Raw genomic sequence first — 26,811 nt, 5'->3', positions numbered from 1 at the left:
CACGAAAAGAACACCTCTCCAACTGTTAAGCACAGGGGTGGATCGATCATGCTTTGGGCTTGTGTTGCAGCCAGTGGCACGGGGAACACCTTTCACTGGTAGAGAGAAGAACGAATTCAATTAAATACCAGCAAATTCTGGAAGCAAACATCACACCGTCTGCAAAAAAGCTGAAGATGAAAAGAGGATGGCTTCTACAACAGGATAACAATCCTAAACACACCTCAAAATCCACAATGGACTACTTCAAGAGGCACAAGCTGAAGGTTTTTCCATGGCCCTCAACAGTTGCCTGACCTAAACATCATCGAAAATCTGTGGATAGATCTCAAAAGAGCAGCGCATGCAAGATGGCCCAAGAATCTCACAGGACTAGAAGCCTTTTGCAAGGAACAATGGGTGAAAATCCCTCAAACAAGAATTGAAAGACTCTTAGCTGGCTACAGAGAGCATTTACAAGCTGTGATACTTGCCAAAGGGGGTGTTACTAAGTACTGACCATGCAGGGTGCCCAAACTTTTGCTTCAGACCCTTTTCCTTTTTTATTTTGAAACTGTAAAAGATGGAAATAAAAAAGTAATCTTGCTTAAAATATTAAAGAAATGTGTCATTTTTAACTTTATGCCTTTTGGAAATCAGGTTATCTTTTACTCGCTTAGCTATTCACAGTAACAGAAATTTTGACCAGGTGTGCCCAAACTTTTGCATGCCACTGTATGTTCCTACCTGTCACATTGAAACCAATTATGAAATCCCAGGTACACATCACCTTGAATGGTGCAGTTGCCTGATTGCTGAGTTCACACCACAGTGTAAGAACATAATCTAATGATATTCCCAACATGTAGTCCAATGCCCATTTGGACAGCAAGTAGAAGTTTGTCTACCAGCAATCAGTCAAAAACATGCTGACTGCCCTTTGAACATGTGTATCATTTTGAGGGACGGGGCAGTGGGACAGGTGATGTGAGAACGGAATTAGTTCAATGTCAAGACTTGCATGGTCTTCAAATGGGTCTACCTGCTGAATGAATAGATGAGCGGTCTTCTAATCCAGAGCAGGTACCTCCTCATGTTCCGTGCAATTATGGATCTGGTGATGTATTAGGTAATAACTCGACTCCTGAGAGAGAGCTCCATCATTCAGTAGCCTCAACAAACCTAAGAGAATTGTTAATCCAGTAAACTGAATGGCCTTCTGTGAGCTGGGCTGCACATTAGCACTGGTGAAGAGCAGATGTGGACATGATAGTAGATCAGCATCATTTGTCTATTTGAACCAGAAACTAACCTGTGAAGAATTTCAATGCGAATGGACAACTGATAAAGTGGTGAATGTGTAAGAAAGTTTAATCAAGGCCCCTTCATCTTCCTTACAGAAACTCACAGAAATTCTATGACAGAAAGATAGCCATGGTAATATATCCAGTCCACAGAATGTTATGAGCCTTCTTATGGAGCTTTGTGGCATTTTATGTATTTGTTTCAGACACCTTAATTTAATTATTCACAGTAGACATTAAAGGCATTAGAAGACAAGTATTTCTTTCACCTACTTTATGCCTCATGTTTGCAATATTACAATATCTTGGTCCACTGACTCCCTTCAGTGAGTATGTATATTTATACTAAGCAGTGAACGTATCTCAACAGAAGCTGGCTGGCTCCTGGGACCTGCTTGAGGCTGAGGTTACTCCTCATGCAGAGATGCATAGCTCAGGTTAGAAGCTGTAATCTCCATACCTCCATGTAAAATGGGCACACAGTGAGCAATAAAAAGCACTGAAAAGTTACGTGTTTGCTTTGTATGCAGAAAAAGCAATGGTATGTCCAAATTGAGAAGTTACTCTTCACTATTTGCATATTTAGGACACAAAGCTAATGTCTGATACCCTTGAATCAGTCTATCTTGACAGCTCACTCCGAGTGTTAGATACTGGCAAACCTCTGACACCAGCTGTTGCTCTTTTTCTAAGGTGAGCAACAATGCTGCCATCTAGAAAGGTTGGGCCAAAGTGCCCAAAACTGATAGGCTTCATTGCAAACATTTCATGGAAAAACACCTTCATTTTCTGGACTGGGATCTTGCAGTATTTCACAAATTGCTCCAAGATTTCCTTTGTGAATACAAAGCTGTTCATCTAAAAGGTCAGTTCTCCTAAATGGCTATGTAACCCCTTCAACCAGAATTGCAGTGTAAGTGTACGTTATCACATTATACCTGATACATCACGTAGCCTTTTTCTGTGAAATTGGACTTACATCTTTAATATGTCTGTCTCAAACAAGCCAAAAAATGCATTGTACAATATCACAGGTGCACTTTACCTACACTTAAACTCTTGAATGATTAAGCAGGCCTTTCTGTACTTAAATATATTTCCAAATTTGTAAAAATTCAGACAGAACTTCGACTTATGGAGTAATATCTATTTTTGTCTTTGCATAAAGGATGCTAAGGAATGATAAATATCTCGTCAATATGTTTCACTGAAAGATGTTCCTGGACATAACCTGTCCACCCTGCAGTTTAATAAGGACATATAGTTGTTTTAATAAATAGCAGATGTTTTTGAAATATGCCCAAAAGCATAGCATTTGAATACTGCACTGTAATAAAAATATCTCAACAGCTCCCATGGTCTTTTTAATACAAATAAAGGTAATAAAATGATTTAATGAATATATGTACGGCACATTGAGAATAAATTGCCTTAGGCAGTGCATCTTGTTGTAATGAATTTGTGGTCTACACTCATAAGTTGAATTAACAAAAAACAGAGGGACTGTAGACGTTATCAACTATTTTAAATCAGCAGGAAATTAATTCATCAACAAACCTTAAATTAAACATAAAACAGTAATAAATTGTCAAACTTCTGAAATGAACCATGGGTTTATTTATGTGGCTTCATTTTGAAGCTGTTTTTATCAATGCTATGTAGCTAAGAATGCAGAGCTGGTAAAGTGGCATCATGCATGTGACATCTTATTAACTGAAAACTCTACTCCCCAAGTTATATTCACACTAACCAAGCCTGTCCCTTAACTGTTAATTGCAACATTCTCTACAAAAATTGTAAATTAGCAGTTCCTTTAATGATTTCACTTTTGTGAAAGATATTATTAAACATTTCACATAGGATTCCTCATTTTCTGTATAGTTACATTTTGACATAACTTTTAAATAGACTTGCTCACAACATGGAAAATCAAAGTATGTTACATTCAACACACGTAAAAATTCCCTTTCTTTGGCTAGACAGATCATATATTGTCTATTATTAAATATCTAATTCAATGGCATACAAAGTAAGTTCTTTGGACCTAAAAATGTCCATGAGTATTTGTCAGATTTCTTTAAGATGTTGACTTCCTTCCATTATGGCCCTGATATTTGCAGGGAAGTAGAGCAGATGAGGCTAAGAATCAGGTCAAGATCAAAAAGCTCCAGCCCAAGAGTACAACTCTTTAACATTTTGTTGGTCTATCTCACACAAAAATGCTTGGAAAATCATCTACTTGGATAGCCAGTGTGGTGCTTTGGCTTTGTGTTAATCATCCTGTGCTACTCGTTCTGATAAATTAAACAGCAAGAGATCCTTAATTTTACTTAAATGTGAAAGTAATTCCAAATAGAAAGTAAAAATCTTGATTCAACCCAACACACTCAGTGGAAGACCAACCAGCTTTACACTACCCAACTTTCCTTTTCATTCACTTCAAAGGCGAGTATATGAAGGTAAGACAATCACATCCTGTCCCTTTCCTGTTGTGCAGTTTAGGTCAAAATTAATCCCAGCTGCAAATGTACCTGATTTCTGAAACACAGAAGTCTAAACAGTGGGTTTGTGCTTTAAGATCTGGTGCAGGAGGGGTTAAATTTTACAACTACAAGGTCTGGTAGAGGAGGGGTTAAACTTTACAGCTCCAAGCCTCTACTAAAGAGCACTGAGATTAAAGAACAAGAAGTGTAATGGGAAGGCACAAAAAAGGGATCATGTAACGCTCCTTTTTTTTTAACATTCTATTTCTTTCCTGGATTGTGTCCCAGTTTTAATTAGCTTTATTTGAAAAGGATTATGGTATGTTTCTGCTGTTTTATACCAGTATGTGTTTTTAAGTGCAGTATGAAGGAGCACTTTATCCCACTGATTCACCGGTTCTGCCTACTCTATTCAGCAAGAATTCTTTGACCAATTCCTTTCATTTAACTTGTTGTATTATTCAGTAAATGAGCCCCAGGCTTTGCAGATATTTAACCTGATGACCAGTACTCCTGCAACATATAAAGTCCTGCCAGTACAATGTTTAGCTAACTGCTGTGCTTTTCCTATATTAGGTTAGTAAGTTGCAAGCAGCAGTATAGCTACTTAGTGCTAACGTAAGAATACATTGCAAAGTGCCTCATATATTTAGTGTTGGAAAGCAATTAGATGGCAAAATACTCATACTAACATATGTTACCAGTAGTAACCGCAAAATAAAAGATTTAGTGCAATCTTTAAGTTCCTCCAGGACATGACAAGCCTCCAGCAGGTGAACAGCAGAACATTTCAGTGATCCAATTGGGCCCGGTTTTCTCTGATATCCACAACCACACAAGATAATTGGGTGGTATGGGGTTGGTTGGGGTGGGGTGGGGTGGGGTGGGGAATGTGGGTAGAGGTAGTACTGGCGTAGGTGCCTAGCAAGGGGCACTTCCAATGTCAGGAATCTCCATCTTCTAAGTTTATTTGAGTTCTGGATTCTGCTAGATCCTAGTTTTCCACAAGCAATGAGACGTAACAGCATTCAGCTCACAGCACTTGGAACAACAGACAATATGCTGGAAAAATCCAGTGGTTCATTAAATATATTTAAAACACAGTTAGATAGATTTTTGCATAGTAGGAGAATTAAGGGTTATGGGGAAAAGGCAGGTAGGTGGATCTGAGTCCACGGCCAGATCAGCCATGATCTTATTGAGTGGCGGAGCAGACTCGATGGGCCAGATGGCCTATTCCTGCTCCTATTTCTTGTGTTCTTATGATGTTCATGTGTGATCTGTGTGAGGAAAGAAAATGTCGACGTTTCAGCTCAAAACACTGCATCAGGACTGAGAATGGAGAGGCAAGATGGCCAGCATAGAGAGAAGGAGGGGAGTGGCGAGAAACAATTCTGAGGCAGCTGGTGGACTGAGGAGGGTGGGAGTTGGACCCAGGAAGAGTGGCCAATTAAGAAAAAACTTGCTGAACTGGGGTCATGGAGGTCATGCTCAGGTGAGGCCAAACCATTCTTGACCTCCAAAGCCAGATATTCCTGTTCTGTGCCATGCGCCAGAGATGTCTCCTCATGCACATTTGGTGCCTTCCTATTGAGCCTGCAATTCTGGTGGGTTCACCATTGGAGGGCAAAGGCAACGTAATCCCTCCTTAACCACTATGTTGTGGGATCTACTTGAAGACTTGATCTAAGGTTGTAAACAAGGCAAATAGAGGACATTGGAAGAAGCAAAATAAATTGAAAATATAAAGTGCAAAGCAGGAAACCAGAGATCATATAAACAGCAAGCTGGAGTGTAGTTTCTATTGTCCACATTTTAGAAATGAGTTGCATGGACAAGGATCACATGTTAGAAGTGGGCGTGAAATGCGAAGGCAGTTACAATTTTCAGGCCATAAGTGGATGGAAAATTGTGAGGGATATGAAAATGAAACTCCAATGTGTGTGTATACAGTGTGGAGGGCTGTACCAAGTGCCCTGCAGATGAAAATTTATGAGCTGGTTAATACTGTTATAAGGATATGAGATTATCTGGTAGTTACATTAATAATGTCTTGAATTATAGAAGGAGCTTCCAAAAGTATTTTAGACCATTGTCTTACATTAGGGATCCTCTCAATGCTGCACTGAATATGTAATCCCAATCTATGACTATACTAATTCTTAGGGTTGGCAAACTTTACCAATGACTTAAAAATGAATTTAAAAATGAGCATCTACTTCAAAATACTAATGTTTTTATTTAGTACTCTGAAGACGAGTCCACTTAATTTCCATTCATTATCATGCTTAAGTGAAAGGGTGAGGATATAAATTGATTCTTCCATGTCTGTAAACCAATTCATTTAATGACTCAATTTCAAAAGAAATTAATTGCCTGTAGAGTGCTTTCAGATATACGAGGATGTGAAAAATGGCATATTAATGCAAGTTCTTTGTATTTTTGGAGGGAATTTTGAGATCCATTGAGCAACTGCCACTTTCTAGGTCAGCTTTCAATTGTTGACCAAATATTATGCTTAAGAATGATGGCAAATTAATGTTGTTCTGAGTAATATGCGGATAATCCATTTAATTTTCAGGAGTTTCATTTATGTGAGGGAACTCGGGTATAATCTGACTATAATCTTTTTTGGACACTTAACCAATCATGTACCAGAATGAGGAATTACCTTCAGGACAGCTCGCATTTTGAAAAGATGAATTTGGCATCATTTGTCTCATTGGCATGTGTGGTTGCTGTCTTAGGCAACTGCCAAAGACACCTGTAAAATCACTGACCATGCTTCAGGCTGGACATTGTTTTAAACATCCTTGATCTTTGAAAGAAACTCTCAATGCATCCATTCAAAATCTATAAAACCAATGTAAAGCAGTCCAATTCCTACTCCAAAACTAGTTCAGAAGAGTAAAATTCATGACCAATTTGTTAAAATTGATTGTATGAATCCTTTGTGTTTGATATCCTATTTCTTGCATAAATGCATGTTTCTTGAAAACTTTGCTGGCCCATAAAAAATGACATTGCTTGTTTTGAAGTTCTGAACTTACAGCCTGGCACAACACATAGTTAATTTGGGCACAGCAGGTCAGCAACAACAACAAATCTTCACAAGGGGGCAAGGAAAAAAATGATCTATGTTCTGCTTAATTTAGATTTCCAGAGGAGGTTGGTAACATTCATTTACAAAATAAAATGTTATGATCATTGCAGAAATGATTTAGGCACTTTGACTTCATGACTTACTGAGTTATCCAGCATATAATTGACAATGGCACCATGTAGGATACCAATGTGAATCTTACGTCACTCCCTTTTCAATAGGAATCTTTTCATCCATGATCAACAACAGATGCTGATGGAAAATTGATTGCAATACTTTGTGATCAAGGGAACCTATTTCACTACCTGTTTTCCTTCGCTAATGACGTACCCATTCTCAAGATGATGTTTGACCTTTGCAGAAATTCTTGATTATTCTGAAGAAGCTTTAAATATGGTATTTGATTCTGGCTAAGAGCACCCATTCATAGTTCCATGATACTCTACAATATTCAGTTACATATAATTTAGATTAGGCACTCTAAACTTATTGTTGAAACATAAGATATATTTATAACACGACAAAAGATTTCAGAGGCAGGAATAATGGGCATAATCATTTATGTGCTTTAGAGTTTAGAAGAATGAAAAGTGATCTCACTGAAACATAAAATTCTTACAGGGATTGAAAGAGTAGATGCAGGAATGATATTTTCCCTGGTTGGGATGTCTGGAACCAGGGGTCACAGTCTCAGAATAATGGGTCAGCCGGTCAGGACTAAGAGGAGGAAACATTTTTTCCCCCCAGAGGTATCTAATCTTTGAAATTCTCCTCAGGGCTGTGGAGGCTCATTTACAGGGCATATTCAAGACAGAAAACAGCAGATATTTGAATATTAAGGGAATCAAGGGGTATGGGGTCCATTCATCCGTAAAACAGATGTAATGTGCTGATAATGCAATCATAAAACTTTTTCAAAGAAGGAAAAATTGTCTACCAATTTATTAAAAAAAACTGTTGCATGAGTTCAATGCAAGTAGCACAGAGGTAAATGATCAGCCATGATCTGACTGAATGGTAAAGCAGGCACAAGAAGCTAAATTGTCCACTCCTGCTTCTACTTCTTGTGTTCTAATGAAATTTCTTTCCTAAAGAGATCAATCATTAAAGCCAAAAGCCCTGGAATTGGTTACTGGCTGTGGTAGCCAGGTTTATTGAAACGCCTTCAGTGTGAAGTGATCATAATTTGAAAACATTTAGTCACCAATAAAAGAGTTCGATTAACAAAGATAATTATTAAATAAGACTTTTTCCTTCTTTAGTATTCCATTTCTGTATAAAGCAGCTAGTGAAGTGGTACCCATATTGCAGAGCATGCCATCGACGATATTGCTTAACCATTCAGGTTAAGTACCAAGAATCAGGTGGATCATCTGAAAATATTAAATGCTTCGTGTTAGAAGTAATTCTTTGAATGGGCAGTTTGTAAGTCAATCTTTTATCAAAATTGGTGGAATGAACTGTGCAGAAAGGTGGTGGGTTAAAATGAAGAACATTTTAAAATTAAATTTATTCTGACTGGAAGGAAGCATTTTACAGGTTCAGTTGCTTGTGATGAATGCCCCTGAAATTAATGTGGAGGATAACCTTCCAAATGTCACTTCCTTTGACTTTGTGCCACCTTTAACACAAAGCACTATGCTTTATCCCTCTCATATTTGATCACTTTATGCAATCTTTCGGAGTGAACATCCTATTTTATTGATGTCTATTTCCAGCAGACTTCTATACCTCAGCAATGACTTGAGAAACTCCACCACAGCTACTTTTGGTCAAAGCAACAAGACACTGAAAGGGCCCTGTACAAACAAAAGTTAATTTCTTATTCAACCTGAGCTCTTAATCATTTCTTCTTTGGAAAGAACTCAATCTTAAAACTAATGATTAAAATGTTGCATGGAATATGTTTTTAATCATCACTTCCTGAGCAAGAAAGGGACAGTCTATGATCAATACTGCACCATTATTTGTGTGATTTATGCTGCTCATTTCTATACCAGGATTTTAAAATATCCTCTTAATAACAGCCTGGAAGAATTTAATTTTGATTGAACCAAATCAATATTGCCTTGCTAAAAAAAACAAGATGATTAATCTGACCAGATGATAAGTCTGAGCAAGGCAATAAAACATGATTTTGAATATAGCTGGTTGAAGGACAAACCTGAAAGCTAAGACACTGCATGTATTTGGACCCTAATCTAATTTCTGGCCTCTCTACATACATTTGTAGGAGTGACTCAAATTCAGCTGGTATAAGTATTAGTGTCACAAATTCATAGTACATGTCAGGAAAATTATACTTTGATACAAACGTGAGGTACCCTTAAATCAGTGATAACACTATCATCTTGGTAGATAGTGATTTCATATCCCACTTTGGAGAACTGAAGAGAAATAAGATAATAGAGGTTGTAACCTCAATGCAAAACCATGGCAGTGTTGCACTTCCTGGTTTCAGATGAAGCCCCCCCTCCTTCCCCCCACACACACCCTCCTCCCCTGTTATCCCAGATGTACAACGAAAGATCACATGGAACAAATGAATAAGAAATGTCCTCCTAGTGCCGTGGTCAACATTAGCTTCCAACCAAGACCTAGTAACTGTGACAGCACTTCAGTAAGTATTCACTGTAAATCACAATTAGGATGCAGTGCATTTACTGCATTCATTTCAAAGAGCTCATGACTTTTGCAGCCACTAATATTTAAAAAAAACAATAGTCATTTAATTTCAAAAGGAAACTCGCTACATTCATTAAGTAGAATGATTTTTTCCACGTTAAATTCCATTCACAATTTTGCTATTATTGAATATAGAAGCTAGCCTGCTTTGTGCCTCTAGTTTAAAATCCACTTTCAGTTTTGCGTTTCTGTTCAATGCCAGGCTAATGTAATAATAACGGCACTGGGAGAACATTCCTTACTCAATAGCGCCTTGTCATCTTTCATAGTGCATCTGAGATGATAGGGGGTAATTCATCTGAAATTAGAACATCTACAGTGCAACGCTGCCACTGTTTTGCGGGATAGTCCAGTCCGATCCATCTCAGTGTGCTGTCAGGGCTCCCCACTCCCCAACCTGCACTCACCTGCAGCAGCTAAAATTGGTCGTCAAAATGGAGTCCCAGCAAGGTTGTCCCACCAGCATCACTCCCAGAAATGCTCTCACAGACAGTTAAGTTATGCCCCAAGGCTTAACTACTGTCAGAAGGTTTTAAGTGCCTGCAAATGTTTTTGACCACCTCCTTCCTCATTTAATTAAAAAATAATTAAAGAGTTGGAGGAGCTTTTTTTTTCATTCAAGGGGTATTAAAAGTCTGGACTCACTGCCTGAGAAGATGGTAGAGGCAGAAACCCACAAAACATTTAAAGAGTACCTGTGTGAACACTGAAATGCCTGAACCTACAAGGCTGCAGACCACAAGTTGGGAATTCTTATAAGCCTAAGTAGCTCTCTTGGGCCAGCACAGACACGTTGGGATGAACAGCCTCTTTCTGTTCTGTGCAATTCTATACATGATAATCCATTAGCAATATCACTCTCTTAAAAATTGCCATACACCTTTACCTGTATGACTGATGATTCTGTACACTGCAGCAAACTGATTGGAAAATTCTCTTCCTGGACTCTCCCCACCCTACTTAGGAAATCTTCCTCAGCCATCTGCATCCTCAGCTCTTCTAACTTTGGATTACTCCTCGATCTCTGTCCTTTCTGCTCCACCACTGAAGACTGATTCCTTCTCCCCAGTCCTGCAGGGCATCTCTTCTAGAATCATTTCCCCTTGTTACCACACCCTCTGCTTTGCAAAGGCATCAAACAACCTGACCTTCAGTTTTGCCTTCTGTAACCACCTCATTTTCTGCTCAGCATCCATCTCTCTTCTGTCGTGAGAATCTCTCTTACATGAAAAGTGCTTTACAAAGGTGCTTTACAAATGTAAAATGTTAGGTCAAATTTTGAATACTGATATACTAAACATTAAAGCTGCTCAAAATCACTTGCTACCTTTTTCCCAATTAAAATAGAATGGGAAAAGAATGTCAAAACTTCCTGCAATTAATAGACGGAAATTTCTTTATTCCTTTCATTCCTCACTTTCCTATTCAAGTCTCTTGCTGTGTTACGGTTGTATCATTTGTTAGCTTTAGCTTGCTTCCTAATTTGTCAGGAACAATTCTTCTGTTATCCCTTACAATGCTGACACCTGCAAGAATTCCCTAGTAACAGATGATTGCAATTAGTCACAAGTTACTGTTGATGTGGAAAGGATTCTTCTGCCTGAAGTAGTTTGCGTGAGAAATAGCCATCTGTGCCACGTCTTCACCACAGGCTGCTATAGTTATTGAATAAATGTGTTGTCCAAAGTCCGAGGACATTCAGCTGAGTGTTACCTTCTTGGTATGAAATGCCATCAAAGATACAAAACCAACAGGCTGCTGAAGACTTCAGAAAAAACCAGTTCCCATGCCTAAGTGACTCGAGCTTTACAAATTATTTACGGCTGATGATGGAGTCTCAGCATGGTTCTTGCTAGACCACATCACACAGGCTGTTGCCAAAGGCATAAGGCTCAATGGTCAGGTCTAGCACATGTATGTAATTCTAACACACTTCCAAAACTACTGGAACCTTGTACAAATGTGATTCTGCATCAAATGGTGGAGGATATCATATTTGATATACTTTAAAGGGTAGAGCGTCAACCTAAAGGGACTGTAGCTTTATAAAGGAAAGGCCATACTGGGAGAAAAATATCCTTTTCAGTTCTGATGAAGGGACTTCAACCTGAAATGCTAACTCTGTTTCTCTTCCCACAGATGTGGCCTGACCTGCTGACCTCTTCCAGGATTTTCAGTTTTTGTTTTCGATTTCCATCATCTGCAGTTTTTCTTTGATTTAATAATTAAAAAACCACTGCAATCTTTAAAAGATGCCTGGACGGCAGAAAATGATAGGCAATACCAAAAAAAACTATGCAGCAGAGTGATGATGTAATATTGTTCCTACTTGATGATGACTGGGAATCAAGGAGTGTATCTGCAAGTTGGGCACATGGAGGGCTTTTTATGAGGAGAGCTGCGTCATGGAGACCTGGATGCATGGAGGGCTGCATGTGTGAGGGCTGTGTGGAGAGACCTGGATGTATGGGGAGCTGGGTGCACAAAGGGCTGGGTGAAGTGCGCTGGATGCACAGAAGGTTGAATACATTAGGGACCAGGCTGGATTCATAGTGGGTAGGGTACATGGACACCTGGATTTGTTTAAAAGTAGTTTAATAACTAAAGTGTGACTTCCCTCCATTTAATAACAAAATATCATGTTTTAAAAATAATGAATTATTGTATTTTAAAATTATCATATTCCATCCTCCACCTCTATACCATGTTTATACCCTAGACTTTAATCTATTCTTTTGTAAAATGACTAAAAATATAATTAAAACCAACATTCTTCCTGTTAGTAGGTTGTCAGATTTATTCAATCTGATTGGCTGCTCAATGACAATGCAGTGTGGAGGATCAGAGGGATCTTGGGGTCCGAGTGCATAGGACGCTCAAAGCGGCTGTGCAGGTTGACTCTGCGGTTAAGAAGGTATATGGTGTATTGTCCTTCATCAATCGGGGAATTGAATTTAGGAGCCGTGAGGTATTGTTGCAGCTATATAGGTCCCTGGTCAGACCCCACTTGGAGTATTGTGCTCAGTTCTGGTCACCTCACTACAGGAAAGATGTGGAGGCCATAGAGAGGGTGCAGAGGAGATTTACAAGGATGCTGCCTGGAATGCGGAGCATGCCTTATGAAAGCAGGTTGAGGGAACTCGGCCTTTTCTCCTTGGAGAGACGGAGGATGAGGGGGGACCTGATTGAGGTGTATAAGATGATGAGAGGTATTGATAGGGTAGATAGTCAGAGGCTTTTCCCCAGGGCTGAATTGGTGGCCACAAGAGGACATAGGTTTAAGGTGCTGGGGCGTAGATATAGAGGAGATGTCAGAGGTAAGTTTTTTACTCAGAGAGTGGTGAGTGCGTGGAATGGGCTGCCAGAAACGGTGGTGGAGGCTGATACGATAGGGTCTTTAGAGAGGCTGTTAGATAGGTACATGGAGCTGAGTAAAATAGAGAGCTACGGGTAAGCCTAGTAATTTCTAGGGTAGGGACATGTTAGGCACAGCTTTGTGGGCCGAAGGGCCTGAATTGTGCTATAATTGTTCTATGTTCTATGTTCTAATATTCCTGTATGCCACACATTCCCTGCAGATGGTGCAGGCTCAAAGTCATGTCATAATTGGGGAAAGCAAAGTCACGAAGTCTGTTAAATCTTTGTGGACAGTTTTCTTCAAGGTCAATGGTCCCTCTGCTGCTGACTGCAAAATCTGAGCCATTATATTTTCATTGCTTGCCACTGACAAACTTTGACAGAATCTTACAACTATTTCATTGCACCTCATGCATATCAATACCATAGCAGGACACACTTCAGCATGTGAATTACAATGAGAACATCTTCTGCTGTTATCCTACCCCGCCAATACTATTCTGCACTAACCACAAATTATGAGCTGAAAATTGCCAGCAGGTAAAATGGAAAGAGCTGCAAACAATAAGTTCAAAGTCTTATTGCAGAATATGGCAAAATCCAGGCAGTCATCTTTACAGTACTTTGGCTTAAGTGGAATAGGGCTATGAAATGAGAAACAAAAATGAAATGAAACCAAAATGTCGGCATAAGTCTGGAGAGAAGTGACAATAGCCCCAATTTACCCCCTTTTGGATGACTACTGAAGGGCACAACATGACTCTATGACTTGAAGGGAAATTAGGTGGGTTTAAGCCCTCAGTACTCATTGGTGCTGTCACACTATACTGCATGTTCTTACAGCACATGAGACATAAGTCTGATCCATATCCTCTGCTCAGCCAGAACCTGTGAAGTACCCAGAGATATGGTTGGTGGCGCTTCAGTGGAACTAGTCAGTCAGGCTATGGCCATTGCTTTTTCTCGTATTCCTTTCATCTAGTCCCACTTTATGCATTGTATCCTGTGATTAGGCTGCTTCTGCAGAGGTGTCCTACTCATAATGGTTAGCAAGGACTTCACATATCTCTGAAAAAGTCATAGAGGAAGACAGCACGGAAATAGGCCCTTGGCCCAACTCATCCATGCCAACCAAGTTGCCTATCTGAATTTGACCCATATCCCTCTAAACCTTTCCTATCCATGTACCAGTCCAAATGTCTTTTAAACATTGTAGTTGTACCCACCTCTGGCAGATTGTTCCATGTACCCACCACCCTCTGTGTGAAAAAGCTGCCCTCAGGTCCCCTTTAGTCTGTGCCCTCTAGTTTTAGACTCCCTTATCCTGGGAAAAAGACTATGACCATTCACCTTCTCTATGTTCCTCATGATTTTCTATACCTTTGTAAGGTCACCCCTCAGCCTCCTATGCTCCAGGGAAAAAAGCCACAGCTTATCCAATCTCTCCTTATAACTCAAGCCCTCCAGTCCCAGTAACATCCTTGTGAATCTTTTCTGCACCATTTCCAGCTTAATGGCATCCTTCCTATGGCTGAGCAACCAAAACTCTACACAGTACTTCAAGTATGGTCTCACCAATGTCTTATATAGTTGCAACATGACATCCTGATTCTTGTGTTATGGACTCAGTGAAAGTCCCTTTAAGATAGAGAGTGTGTGTGTATGTGTGTGTGGGGCGTGCTTACGTCAATAGAAGATAAAGGACGTAATGACGTGGTTGAAGAAGTTAGAAGGAGAGAGAGAGAGAGAGAAGGGAGAGAGACACCAGCCTGCTTGTTTTCTCTATCGATGGATGAGAAACAATAACTGTGTTTGCCACTGAAATCCATGTATGGAAGTTGGAAGTAATCCGGTGGAGTTCACTTTGTTGCTGACCTGTAGAAGGAAACAGGTATTTGTGTGTGGACGACCACGATTCGGATGCTTTTCGGGGTGAGGAAGTCACTACCGAGTAAACACTGAAGTGTCGTTTGGGTTCCATCATGGAACATTTGGATTTTGTATGTACTCTCTCTATGTTTTTCTACATCTACGTCTTATCTTCAGACAACAGTGGTTGTTGAAGAAGCCCTTGCTCATGTTTCACCTTATGGCTTGCAGAACTGAACTTTAAGAACCATTCCGGAACTGGGAGTTTTGGACTTTGTCACACACACACACGACGAGTTTAGTTTTGAGGTTAACGTTCAAGGTTTAACATTTTTGAATTCTAACATACTAACATTTTTACTTTTATTTTACGTATTATCATAAGTAGTGATTAATAAAATAGTTTTTAACACTAAATCATGCTCAGTGTGTTTCTTTTGTTGCTGGTTTGTGGACACTTGTATTCAATGGCCTGACCAATGAAGGCAAGCATGCCCAAATGCCTTCTTCACCTGTGTCGCCACTTTCAGAAAATTATGTACTTGTACCCAAAGGTCTCTCTGCTCTACAACACTCTCCAGGGCCCTGCCATTTACTGTGTAAGTCCCACCCTGGTTTAACTCACCAAAATGCAACGCTTTGCACATGTCCAAGTTAAATTGCATCTGCCATTCCTTGATCCACTTTCCCAGATGATCTAGATGCTGTGGTAATCTTCGATAACTTTCTTCACTGTCCACTATACCCCCAATTTTGGTGTCACCTGCAAACTTACTAGCCATGCCAACTACGTTTTCATCCAAATCATTGATTTCAATGAAAAATAACAGAGAACCCAGCATTGATCCTGTGGCATATGATGGTCATAGGCCTCTAATCTGAATAAACAACCAGAGACACAATGCACACATCAGATTTGTCCAGTCTACAGCTTGGTCAAAAAAATAAAAGTATGTATCTAACTTTGTGCTTTCATGGTAGTGCAAAGGGCAGAGTAGGGCTGAGATCATTTCATTCCACCTTCACAGCAATGATGCAGATTATAAAAGAACACAGATATCAATTCCACTTCATCATAAGCCTAACCAGACTGCATTTCCTCCACATCTGACCTGTCTGCTGAGGATTCACTTTCTACTCTGGGAGGAAGGGGGCAAAGCTCACCTCTGCTCTAATGCTTGTGGGAGTTGTAATGATAAAACAGCCCAAAAATAATAGCCAGGGGGCCTCAGCCCCTCCCTAATCCCAGTACAACTCCTAAAAACCAAAAGCATTTACCCCGTTTCTGGCCTTCATATGAGACTTGCCAACTCCCAGTTCTCTGATCTGAATGGGGTGGGGGGGGGGGGGGGGGTGCAGGTCTTGAGTGCCCCTCCAAATGAGCACCACTTGCCACTTTCTAAACCAAATGAATGCAGAAGTTTTTCTGCTAAATATGCATAGGATTTCCATACCTGCACTGGCATTGGTGCCTGCATTCAGGCTCCCTCTGGGGACCAGCCTCTCCCTGCCCTGATGACTTCTAGGTGTTTCCATGCAATATGCAACATCTGTATATTGCATGGTAGTACCTAGAAGGCATCAGAATACAAAATCAGATTGGAAAAGACCTATGGTGCAGGCTGCCTTCAAAGCCTGATGTAAGAAGAGATTATACAATTTACATTCCTTCTACTTCTGCTCTGCTGTTTGGGACCACAAGTTACAAAATGATGATTCCCAACAGAGTCACCAAAAAGACATCCTCTTTATTGAAAACCAGTTTAATGAGTAAGTAAGTGACAAGCAATGCAGTATCTTTCTCTATCCAACGTTCCACCTTGCCCGACCCTGAATAAAAACCTTCATTCTCCAGCTGCGAAGGACTTTAAGCTGTTACCTTCCTCACTCCTTGCCTCTCCATTCTCAGAACTAACTCTGGCTTCTTTTCACTTACCTAGAAGTAACCGTTGCTTTTCTTTCTTCATGGGTAGAAAAATCTCCCTTGAGTAAAGGCTTCCCTACTTTCACTGGGAAAGAATTGGGCCCAATATCCACTGCATTAATAAGAGAACTGACCTTCGAATTCTTTCCCTTCCCACCATCACTCCACCACCACCACCCCCCCCACTAACTCCACTGAGAAGAAAACCAATGTAGTTTTCTAACCACCCTCCCACCCCCACCAAACCCCACAATGATACAACCAGATACGCCTGGGTAGGTAAAACCCCTTCACCCACATTATTAGAAAATTAACTCAGTTTCAATGCGCACTCCCACACTCAGAAATTAACCATTGCTTCCCCTGCTGCAACCTTTGACCCATGTCCTATTACCATCATCTTTCTTCTTCTTTTCGCTCCTCTCTTCCCCCGCTTGAAGTCTCTATCGCCACCCACTATGAAGGATGGCCATTGTACAATACCGCCAACTATTGGGGGTAGTGATGTCCCCCCAACATCACTACCCCCATTATCCCAAATTTTCTCCTTTGCTTTCACCCTTTCTCTGCCTGATTATCTCCCTTATCCGTTCCACTTTCCTCATTTTCTCTCTCCATCTACGTTCTTATGTCTGGGTCTCATAATCTCCACTGCCTTTTGATGCCGCTTGGCCCAATGCTAAAACTAGTGGCAGGTTTCATTGTGCTTTGCTGCAGTGTGTAATCACAAAAGGTCACATCTGTACATTACCCAGTTAATCCAATGTTACTGCTGTGATAAAGTGGTGGTTCTATCTTGTACCAGAGTTTACATTTTAGCATACTATCCTGGATCGATAATTATATGACAGCAGCATTTTGTCTCTAATGCACCCAACTCAGACTTAGCAGAGTGCAGGCAGCAGTAATTAATTTCTTTTGCAGTCCAGTAAACAATTCATCAGTCTCTGTGGGTGATCAAAGTTATGTTCAGCCAAACAAGAACTCAGTCAATATTTTATCAATGAGAATGTGGAGAGACTGTTATCTATCAAGGCAACAGGGGGCATAAAACTGCTTTGCTATAGAGCATGCTTGTTATATGTAATTAGGTAGTGGGATGTCCAACGCACCCACAGGACCAGTAAGATCAATATTCGGGCAAAACAGTGTCCATTATGGGACATTGCTTCTGCTGCAATTAAGCGTATTCCACCATTGGGAGAGGATGATATATGACTAAAGCCAGATGTTGATGCCATAAGGGTTACAGCAGCCGCCTAACAAAACATAAGGTGATTTTTTTCCAACAGCTATATTTATCATAGTGTATTCCTTCAAGATAAAAAGGTGCAAATTTACATAAAAAGAAATTGTTTTAAATAGAATAGCAGGGCAGTAAGTGGGGCAACATTACACACAGAAAATCATTCACAGGGCAGGCTTAGTGATGCATATTGGAGTGACTCCTTTAAGTATATATCTGGCCTTGTGTTATGGAATAAGAGTGAATGACAAAAACAATGAATCTTATAAAGTCAATGAAATGCTCTGGTTTCGTATTCAGATAAAATAAGGAAACCTGGCTGTATGACAAATAAACTTTTCAAAGTCAACCATTGAGTAATCATCGCAATAGTTTGAATTGTTTATTAGCCTTGAATTCAGCAGCTGGAAAAAAAAACACAAACTTGGTCAAGTGAGCAAGACATTTCAACTGATTTTCGAACATAGTTGATCTCTCATGACATTTTACAAGTGGTTGAACGTTTGTCCTATGATAAAACAAAGCTTCTGTTTTTATGTTTTCACAATATCCATTTTAAAAGGCATTGTCAATGAAGTAAATCCTGCTGTGTTTTAACGTCATTTGCATTGTGCAGCAGAAACTGAGCCAAGAAAGCATGTGATTCATATTTCGATACCTTCATCTGCATGAACCAGTGGCTTTGGTTGGCAAAATGTAGAATTATATACAATTTAAATGAGGACATTAAGTTCATTGGGGTCTTTTGTGTGGCAAAGCAAATAGAAATCCACCAATGCTGTTAATAGACAAATAGAAATGCATTGTATAATTCCACACAAAAAAGCTGGTGTGACAGGTAGGATCCTGAGAAAGATTTCCTGTTATTGTTCCTTGGTTGGAACTGTCTTGCCAAGAAGTTTTTTTTTCAAAGCAACATAAAATATGCAGATTGACATCTGTGGCAACCTGTCAAAATTTATTACGCAATGCAGCAAACTATTTTCTTATATTTTCTTTCCCTGCAACATGCCAAAGACAGTGTACTTGTGCCGACTATTCCCCGTCAAAGACACACAAGATCAGACCGTATTCACTCTCTCATGAAACACTTCCTGCCCTTCCAGCCTCTCACAACTACAGTTGTGGTCTTGGTAATTCTGCTGAGTGGTGCTCCTGGGCTATTTTGCTTTCACCACTGAACGGACAGGGGTTCTGTGATGGTGTGGTCACAGTGAATGGTACTTTATGGTGCTTGTCTGGCTTCATTTCATCCAAGTCAATGGAATGAAAATTGTTTCTCTATGAAATCATCGGGATAATTTTTTGGTGAAAATTGGATGTGTCCTCACCTAAATGAGAGAGGGGTGAAATGCCAGCACAATGTGGTTTAGCACAAACATCCTGTGTCACATATCTGCGTAGGTTGCCCCACATGAGAAGGACTTTAAAATGCACGCCTGGCCGATCACTCCTTGTAACTGCCTGCACTTGCTGAAAGCCTCCAGCACAGTCTGATTGTTTTACTTATTCCATTATCTAACAAGACGCACTTGCAAAGATGGTCTGTGAAATTAAATGTCGGTTGTGCAAATCATATTCGCCTAGGCAAAACAGTCTCCCTCAAAAATTGGATTTTGTGCAAATATTTAAAGCACCAAAGAAAAATTCTTTAAAAGTTATTCAAGTAAATGTTTGGATATTAGTTGCAGATTCAGATGTACTGGAAGTAATCTTACAAATGTCTGTTGTAAAGAAATTAGCTGCTGTTTTTCTATTGCTTAACTACCTTGCATATCCAAAAGTTTTATGCATAAAACAATTAGTTATATGCTCTAGGAATTTAATCAGCTATTTGATTATATGATTTGATGCCCGCTCAGTGACTGCCAGAAGTTATTCTTTCTTTTTAGTGGACTATTAATGAAATTCTACATTCTACATTCGAGAATAATAACATTAATATGTAGAAGGAAACAAATGTGAGGGTCAAAACTTCCTCAGAGACCCATTCTGAGAAGAGTAACTTTGTCAAAAACGCATTACAAAACTATCTCTATGCATAGATAGTGTTTCTACTGTACTTGGAATGAAGTTAGAGGTGAAGGAACAGAAATAACAATGAGAAAATTTCAAAGGTTAAACAAATTTAACCTGGAATATTCATTTGTGTTCTGATTCAACAGTGTTCCATAAAGACATTTTATGATGGAATGGCTGTAAATATTCACTGATGGTGGAGGTGAGCAGGAAACCTGAATCTATTCAAAAGAAGGCAACCAATGGAATCAAGAATAATGGATTTAAAAATAAATATACATATCACGAGTGTAAAATGAGTTAATTGAGCTTCCGCAATTCACTTAATGTAGCAAGACCATGTTAAGCCTGAAATCCTGAAATTAAATTATGGGATACATTGAAAGGACCTACAACATAAATTAAAACAGATTAGTTAACCACGTGAGACTAAGTATTGTGGCCAAACTTGGAAATATTGTACCCAGTTTAGAACCAAAAATTCTTTAGGAGTTTTGCTTAATTATCTTCAAGAATCAGGGAATATTTAAAACATTTTTTTCCAACCCTTAATTTTGTTTAGTTGCCCTCCTCAGGAGACTGAATGGCTGGGGTAAAGTTCAAGTGAGAGTGACTTTAACACAACTCTGGAAGAAATGAGCTTAATGGGGTCTCAAGCTTTTATCATTCATATTATGAAAACTGGCAGGAAAAAATAGCTCCCAACCAAAAACAATAACATGTCTTTAATTCCGAGTAATATATCACTTTCTGTGGAGTGAGGTGTTCTGAATGCAAAACTTGGCATAACCTTTTGTAGGTTATAGAGCCTGCATACATCAGATAGATACACTGAACCAGACTCATTAATCACCTGCAGAGTTCTATCCAAAGTAGGGCAGTCTCAATTCCCAACATAATCTTGGTTCAAAGACAGTTTATATCTTTCCAATACGGTCTAAATCTATATCTGACAGAATGCCCTCCATCAGTATTTCATTAGTAGTTTCTTTTGAATCCATTTGTGGTCAAGGTATAACCAGGTTTGATAAAGGAAGCATGAGGAAGCCCAGAATGGGAAAACATAATGCCATCAATCTATTTTATTTGACCAAGAAGATTTTGCCTTGTGATGAACAAAGCTAATCCATTTAGAACCGAAGGGAAAAGTTTCACCATCACGAATAAAACTATATTGATAGAACTGCAAAATAGTGATATAATCATGCACACCTTAAATTCACTTTTAAACTCCATGGTCTCAATCATTTAGGGACCAGTACAATTCATGAACAAATTCTCCACTGTACTTGTTGACCTGGACAGAGCCTTACAAATAACTTAACCCCGTACATCATCATCTGGATCACTCATACTCAGCCTTGCACGTCACCGCTCAATCAACTAGGAAGCTGAGAAATTAATGAAGATACAGAGATGAATGTATGAAAAATGGGAAATAAAATTGATGTAGAAATTATGTTATGCCTTTTGCATACCACTGGCAGAGATCATTCAAGTAAAGAATAGGAGTATAATTTGCAGTAAATAGAATGATCAGCATCACTTTTGCCTGACATGATGGACAATCCATGATCATCTCCTACCAAGAACCAAAATGTACATAGCATAAGAAACCCTTGCACAACTTTATAGCTAGTCCACAATTTCTAGTTATTCCTTTAGGTGAATCCTGGAGAGAAACAATTTTTCCATCCATTTACTCCCAGAGAGTGAAATGAGCAGGAGCCCGCATGCAGCAGCTTAGCCCTCCCCTTATCCTTCATTAAACTCACTGAGGATATGTGCACATATGCATATTATATGCGCTTAATCATTCTCCTCCAAAGTAGTCAAATTCCGACACGTAGCCCTGCCATCAAATGATTAAATTGTTTCATTTTTCCCCTCAAAGATTCTTTTGTGTTAAGATTGGAAAAGAGTAAAATATAACGTGTTCCAAAAATTAGATTTAAGTGCTTAAAGTTTACAGGACATGGAAAAATTCTAGTACAGTGGAGTGGGCACAATCAGAAATACCAGACATAATAAATAATTTTCCTACCTTGACAAGCAGTCTCCTTTTCAGCAGGTTCATATCCAGCAGAGCATGTACAAGCTCCAACAGGTACCATCCATTCACCATCCCCATTGCAATAAAGCTTCAAGGGGACAGATACTTCATTAGCATTATTGAGACAGGTACCAGGAGCAATGACAAGTGATGTAGGTTCTGCTCCAGTAACTGTTTCTGGAAAAACTGCAAAATTTGCTATCACAGATGGGCATTTCTTGTAGAAAACACGGAGAGAAATTATTGACATGCATGATCCCAGATCCTGAAATGCCAAGTAGAATCCACTCTTGGACAGGGGACCAAAACTTTTGATCTTCGTGTTAACTCTGCCAGACTCCAGTTTGGAAAAACTCTCATCAGGAGCAATAGTGTCCACTTTCACATAAGGGTTCTCCATCCAGAATGGAGTAGTTGCTGTTGCTGAATCCGTATCAGACTCATAGTAAAATAAATTAAAAGTCTCCTTACAAGAACCTGGGATATTTGGTATACTGTTGCAGTCCCGCACAGTGAACTTCATCTCCACATATACCCTCTGAACGTCTTTACGCCCTATGTAAGTAGTTCGAAGCCAGTTATTCTGGTTTGCTTCCATCACATTACAGACCTGGTATGTACGAATGGGATTCATTCCATCATCATATCCACTTACTTCTTCCCACTGAATAAAGCAAATAGAGAATATTCGTTGTAACAGTTAAAGAAGTTGCTAACATTTTGTTAATAATGTTACTAAAATTATCCATATATTTACAATTAAATGGCTCTCTCCACAGATTAACATTTCCATCAATTAGATTTATGTCGTCAAAGTTTATATTTCATGTAAAGAAAAATATTTTGTAGATGTTTTGATGACTGTTCTTCCAAAACTATTCATCTGTCTATTGTCATTATTTTTGACACAGATTTTAGAGATATCCACTTTATTAATGATTTAACAAATACCCACATAATATTTCACTTACTTTTTTTAATCAGCTTTTGAAATGCTCTATATAAAACAACCTTTCATGAGCTAAACTGTCGTTGCATACAGGGAAACCAATACTCCAAATTTATATAATGTTTGAGGACTGACTTCCCAGAACAAAGATTGACATTGGAGTCTACTGCTTTAGGCAAACAAAAATCAACTATGAAGATATATTTTCTAAAATGTGACTGTCAAGGTTGAGCTGCTAGATTTACTAAGTTGCTAATAGCTGCTAAAGGTCACAGGTCCAATTTGGGTTTGGTCACATCAATGTAGTGCCCAAGGCTGCTGTTTTATTTGAAGTATCCTGAACTCTCTTAGGAGCCCAGTAAAAGAGCAAATGCTTTTGAAATGTGCTGGTAATATTAATGGAAAGCAAAATGAATGTGATTTGTGCCCATATTTTGGTGCAATTAACATTAATAAACTTATCTATAATTATTTTCTGGTTTGTGAAATAATTTAAATGATCAACAAAAGAGTGTGGTTATACTGTGCAGTTAGTAATGTCCTTCTAAAGAGGAAGTTGTATTGGGGTAGAGCCGCAGGGTGATAATTAATATAGTCATCCGCTTTGGGTAAGGAAACTGAAGGGGGAATGGTATGGTATGCAATACTATTAAAACAATTAAAACTGAATTAAACTGACTATTTTTTTGCCATACAGTCTATTTTATCTTTTGAGATTTAACTGGTAGATACAGTGCATCTTATTTAAATACTTGGCAACCACAATCCAATTCAAAACAAATCATTATAATATGTATACTTAAATTGAAGAGTTTCCCTACTAATTTATGAATATAAATTACACTAAGATAAATAAAATTACGGAAGATCCTTTCCAGATTTATCTCATCCATCCACTCTCCACTTGCAACTTTTATATAAACAGTGTACTTTTAACACAGTAAATATTTATTGAATACAAAAATCAAGTCAAACTCAGATTTTGCTTCTGGTGTGGAAAAGCCCTACATTGACCAAGTACATTCAAAATAAAAGGGTTGTATGATGAATACTAAGGGGTAAAATATACTTGACACACAGATGTGAAATCTGTCCACATTTTTTGTCATATTAAATCATGAAATACAGATTAATGTATGTTCAAAGGCCAACTATTTTCTTCTATATAGAAGCTTCACAGTTGTTCAAATACTAGTCTGGCAAAGATAAAATGTTCCATAATATGTCCCATTAAACAGCTGGGTAAGTCTGAAATATGTAGTTTTTTTGCAATGTAGTATTTTAATTTTTTTAATGGACATGGTAAATATTTCAGTGTTTGCTTCAACCAAATAAGAAAAATTCATGCAAAATGATGAGTTGTAAAACTATGAAACTTCAAGTTCAGCAGAATTCTGTGCTTGGTATATTCTGAGAATAATAGTTCACACAACAATTTTTCTATCACCTGAAGATAGTTTACCTCTGTAGGTTAAAAGTCACATTTTAATTTCTGGTTGAGACATTTATTGGCTTTCTTATTCTTTCCATCTGTTACTCAAGGGCTTTGATATGTCAGTGGTTTCAATGGAAAAAAAATCTGGAGGTATGTGAAGTCAGCTTCCGTTTTGCCACTACTTTTTAAGTGCTACTAGTACCCAAGACCAATTTCACACCCAACTAGCAGATGCAGATTAAAGTGTGTTGTAAACTGGAAAAAGATTGCAGAGGAAAACAGATTCTCTCATGTTTGCACGAACAGTGTGCAGAATCCACACACACGGTCAGAATTTTTCAGATTCACCTCTTCAACACATGACATAAATAGGGAATACAATAAATGAGAATTGATCGTAAATCTAAACCTTTTGTCTCATATTGAAATGATACCCATGGATAATCAAAACATGAATATTATGTTAAATATTTGTTATCAATTCTGTCACACGTCAGTTATTGGATAACTTAAGATAAATATTATGTATTAGATATAGCATAATGTGTACCTATGTATTAATCTTTCTAATCTGGGAAAAAGAATCAAAGCACTTCTGATCCAAAAATCTCTTTCCAGTCGGTCTAATCACAGATTACACAGACCTCCAGATCTAAACACAGGTCTGTTAAACACTAACAACACATATTCAGTGAACTGCTCCAGTCTCATGTTTCAGACATTGTAGCCAACTGTGGACATTGAGAAACGTCTGTCTTATCATCCCTGAGTTAAGTTTGTGATTTTTTTGAATACTTGAAACAGCTAACGATGAGCACATATTATCAAGATTTCCCATCTGATTAGTTTTACTTGAGGTTCAATGTAACTTTATTTTAGACAGAATCTGTATCACGGCAAGCTAGTTGTGCACGTGTCAGAATTTGAGTGCCCTTAATATTCCATCCAATTAATTTCAGCACAAAGTTTCTGGGGTTTTTAAACTGTGTTGTCAGGTTCACTCATGCTGTTTAAATTAGCTCTACAAAGTTATAAAATTGTGTTGGGCTGCCTCCGGTAACTTCACTGCATTTCAGAAACATTGAGCTCAAATCTTATTTCTCCCATCTGCCCACATCTTGACACACAGCTGAGAGCTCATCAGTCAGTCATTAAAAGTAGAAGCACACAACACCATCAGCACACTTCCAGCTGTTGGAATATGCTGTTCCTTTCACTATGGTAGCACCAATGGCCTGATGGCAGGAAGCACATTCCCAATGTTCCCAGGTTTACTTGACAGGGACTTCAGGAGGCTCATGTCATTCATATGTCCTTTGTTTGGGGAAGGTGGGAAGAGAGGTGGGGGGGGGGGGGCGCGCGTGGTGCAGGGGGACACAGAGACCAGAGTCGCCAATGTTGTCTTTCAAAAATAAGGGCTTTTACTTCCATCCCTCTTCCCAGGGCAACTGTTGAAAAAATAATTAGCAGTGTTCCTGACACAAACCTTCCAGGGCTATATCCTGATGCTCCAGCCAGGACCTTGCCAGGGAGGTCCCTGTAAATCACGGAACGCCTACACTTTTAGGAAGCCTCCACACCAGAGAAATGCCCGTGGGTCTATCCGCCTGCATTTGTGGGCTGACGGATGAAATCTGGCCATGTGTGGTAGAGAGAATCAATGACCATCCAGCTATGTCATGTGGCCTGTACCTGCAGATACAGCCTGGGATGATCCTGATATTAGAAAGGGTGATCTGGAATTTGACTGTGATGGCAGTGCAGGCACGTGTGAGCTTGGACTTCTGAGGTCATAGATTTGAGCCCTTCTGGGAGCATAGCCTGTGTAGATATTGTTCCTCTGAGAAGTATAGAATGGAGTGTGGCTCCAGCTGAGGTCTAGCTGGGTAAGGTGTTGGTTACTGTGCCCTTGTATGCTTCCTGTTACATGGGAGCCTGGGAAGTGACTTTTGTACACTCAAAGAATCAACAAGGAGGAGTGTAATTTTTAGACTGAAGGCTATTGGAAGGCTGTTTGGTAGCAGCAAAGTATCTGAGGATGCAAGGAAGGGTCAGCACTCAGCATGTGCAATGTGTGGAGCAAGTTGTGATTGTGGCATGCTGCAGTTCAACTATAACTGCAGGTTTAAAAAGTGTAAATAGTGTTTTTTTTCCTGAACCTTCAGGGGTAGTAGGAACTAGTTCCTCTGTAAGTGAACAGCCTCTCTTGTTTTTAGACCAAAGTGGTTGAAAATCTCACAGATGATGAATTTTGGGTCCCGTGCTGTTTTAGTTATCATTTGGATAAATTTAATGCTGGAAGAATGGCACTTGCAGGATCTCACATATAAGTGAGGAAGCAATGTTCATAATTTATGCCAGAAAGACTGGAAACTCAATATTTCTGATACTTTCTTACAACATGG

The 26,811-nt window shown here is 39.1% G+C and overlaps 1 protein-coding gene across 4 annotated transcripts in view; it reads right to left on the bottom strand.

Moving 5' to 3' along the window:
- Window positions 1-26,811, bottom strand: part of LOC127571191 (ephrin type-B receptor 3-like) — an 84,891-nt gene that overhangs the window by 31,259 nt on the left and 26,821 nt on the right. For all 4 annotated transcript variants that reach the window (XM_052017333.1, XM_052017331.1, XM_052017334.1 and 1 more), the window contains exon 3: window positions 22,014-22,686. In XM_052017333.1, coding sequence (XP_051873293.1) covers window positions 22,014-22,686 — 673 coding nt within the window. The remainder of the gene's footprint in view (window positions 1-22,013; window positions 22,687-26,811) is intronic.

This window comes from Pristis pectinata, chromosome 6 (assembly GCF_009764475.1).
Source record: "Pristis pectinata isolate sPriPec2 chromosome 6, sPriPec2.1.pri, whole genome shotgun sequence".
NCBI classification, from domain to species: domain Eukaryota; kingdom Metazoa; phylum Chordata; class Chondrichthyes; order Rhinopristiformes; family Pristidae; genus Pristis; species Pristis pectinata.
Note: the sequence above shows the minus strand (reverse complement) of the source record. Positions and strands in the feature narration are given on the sequence as shown.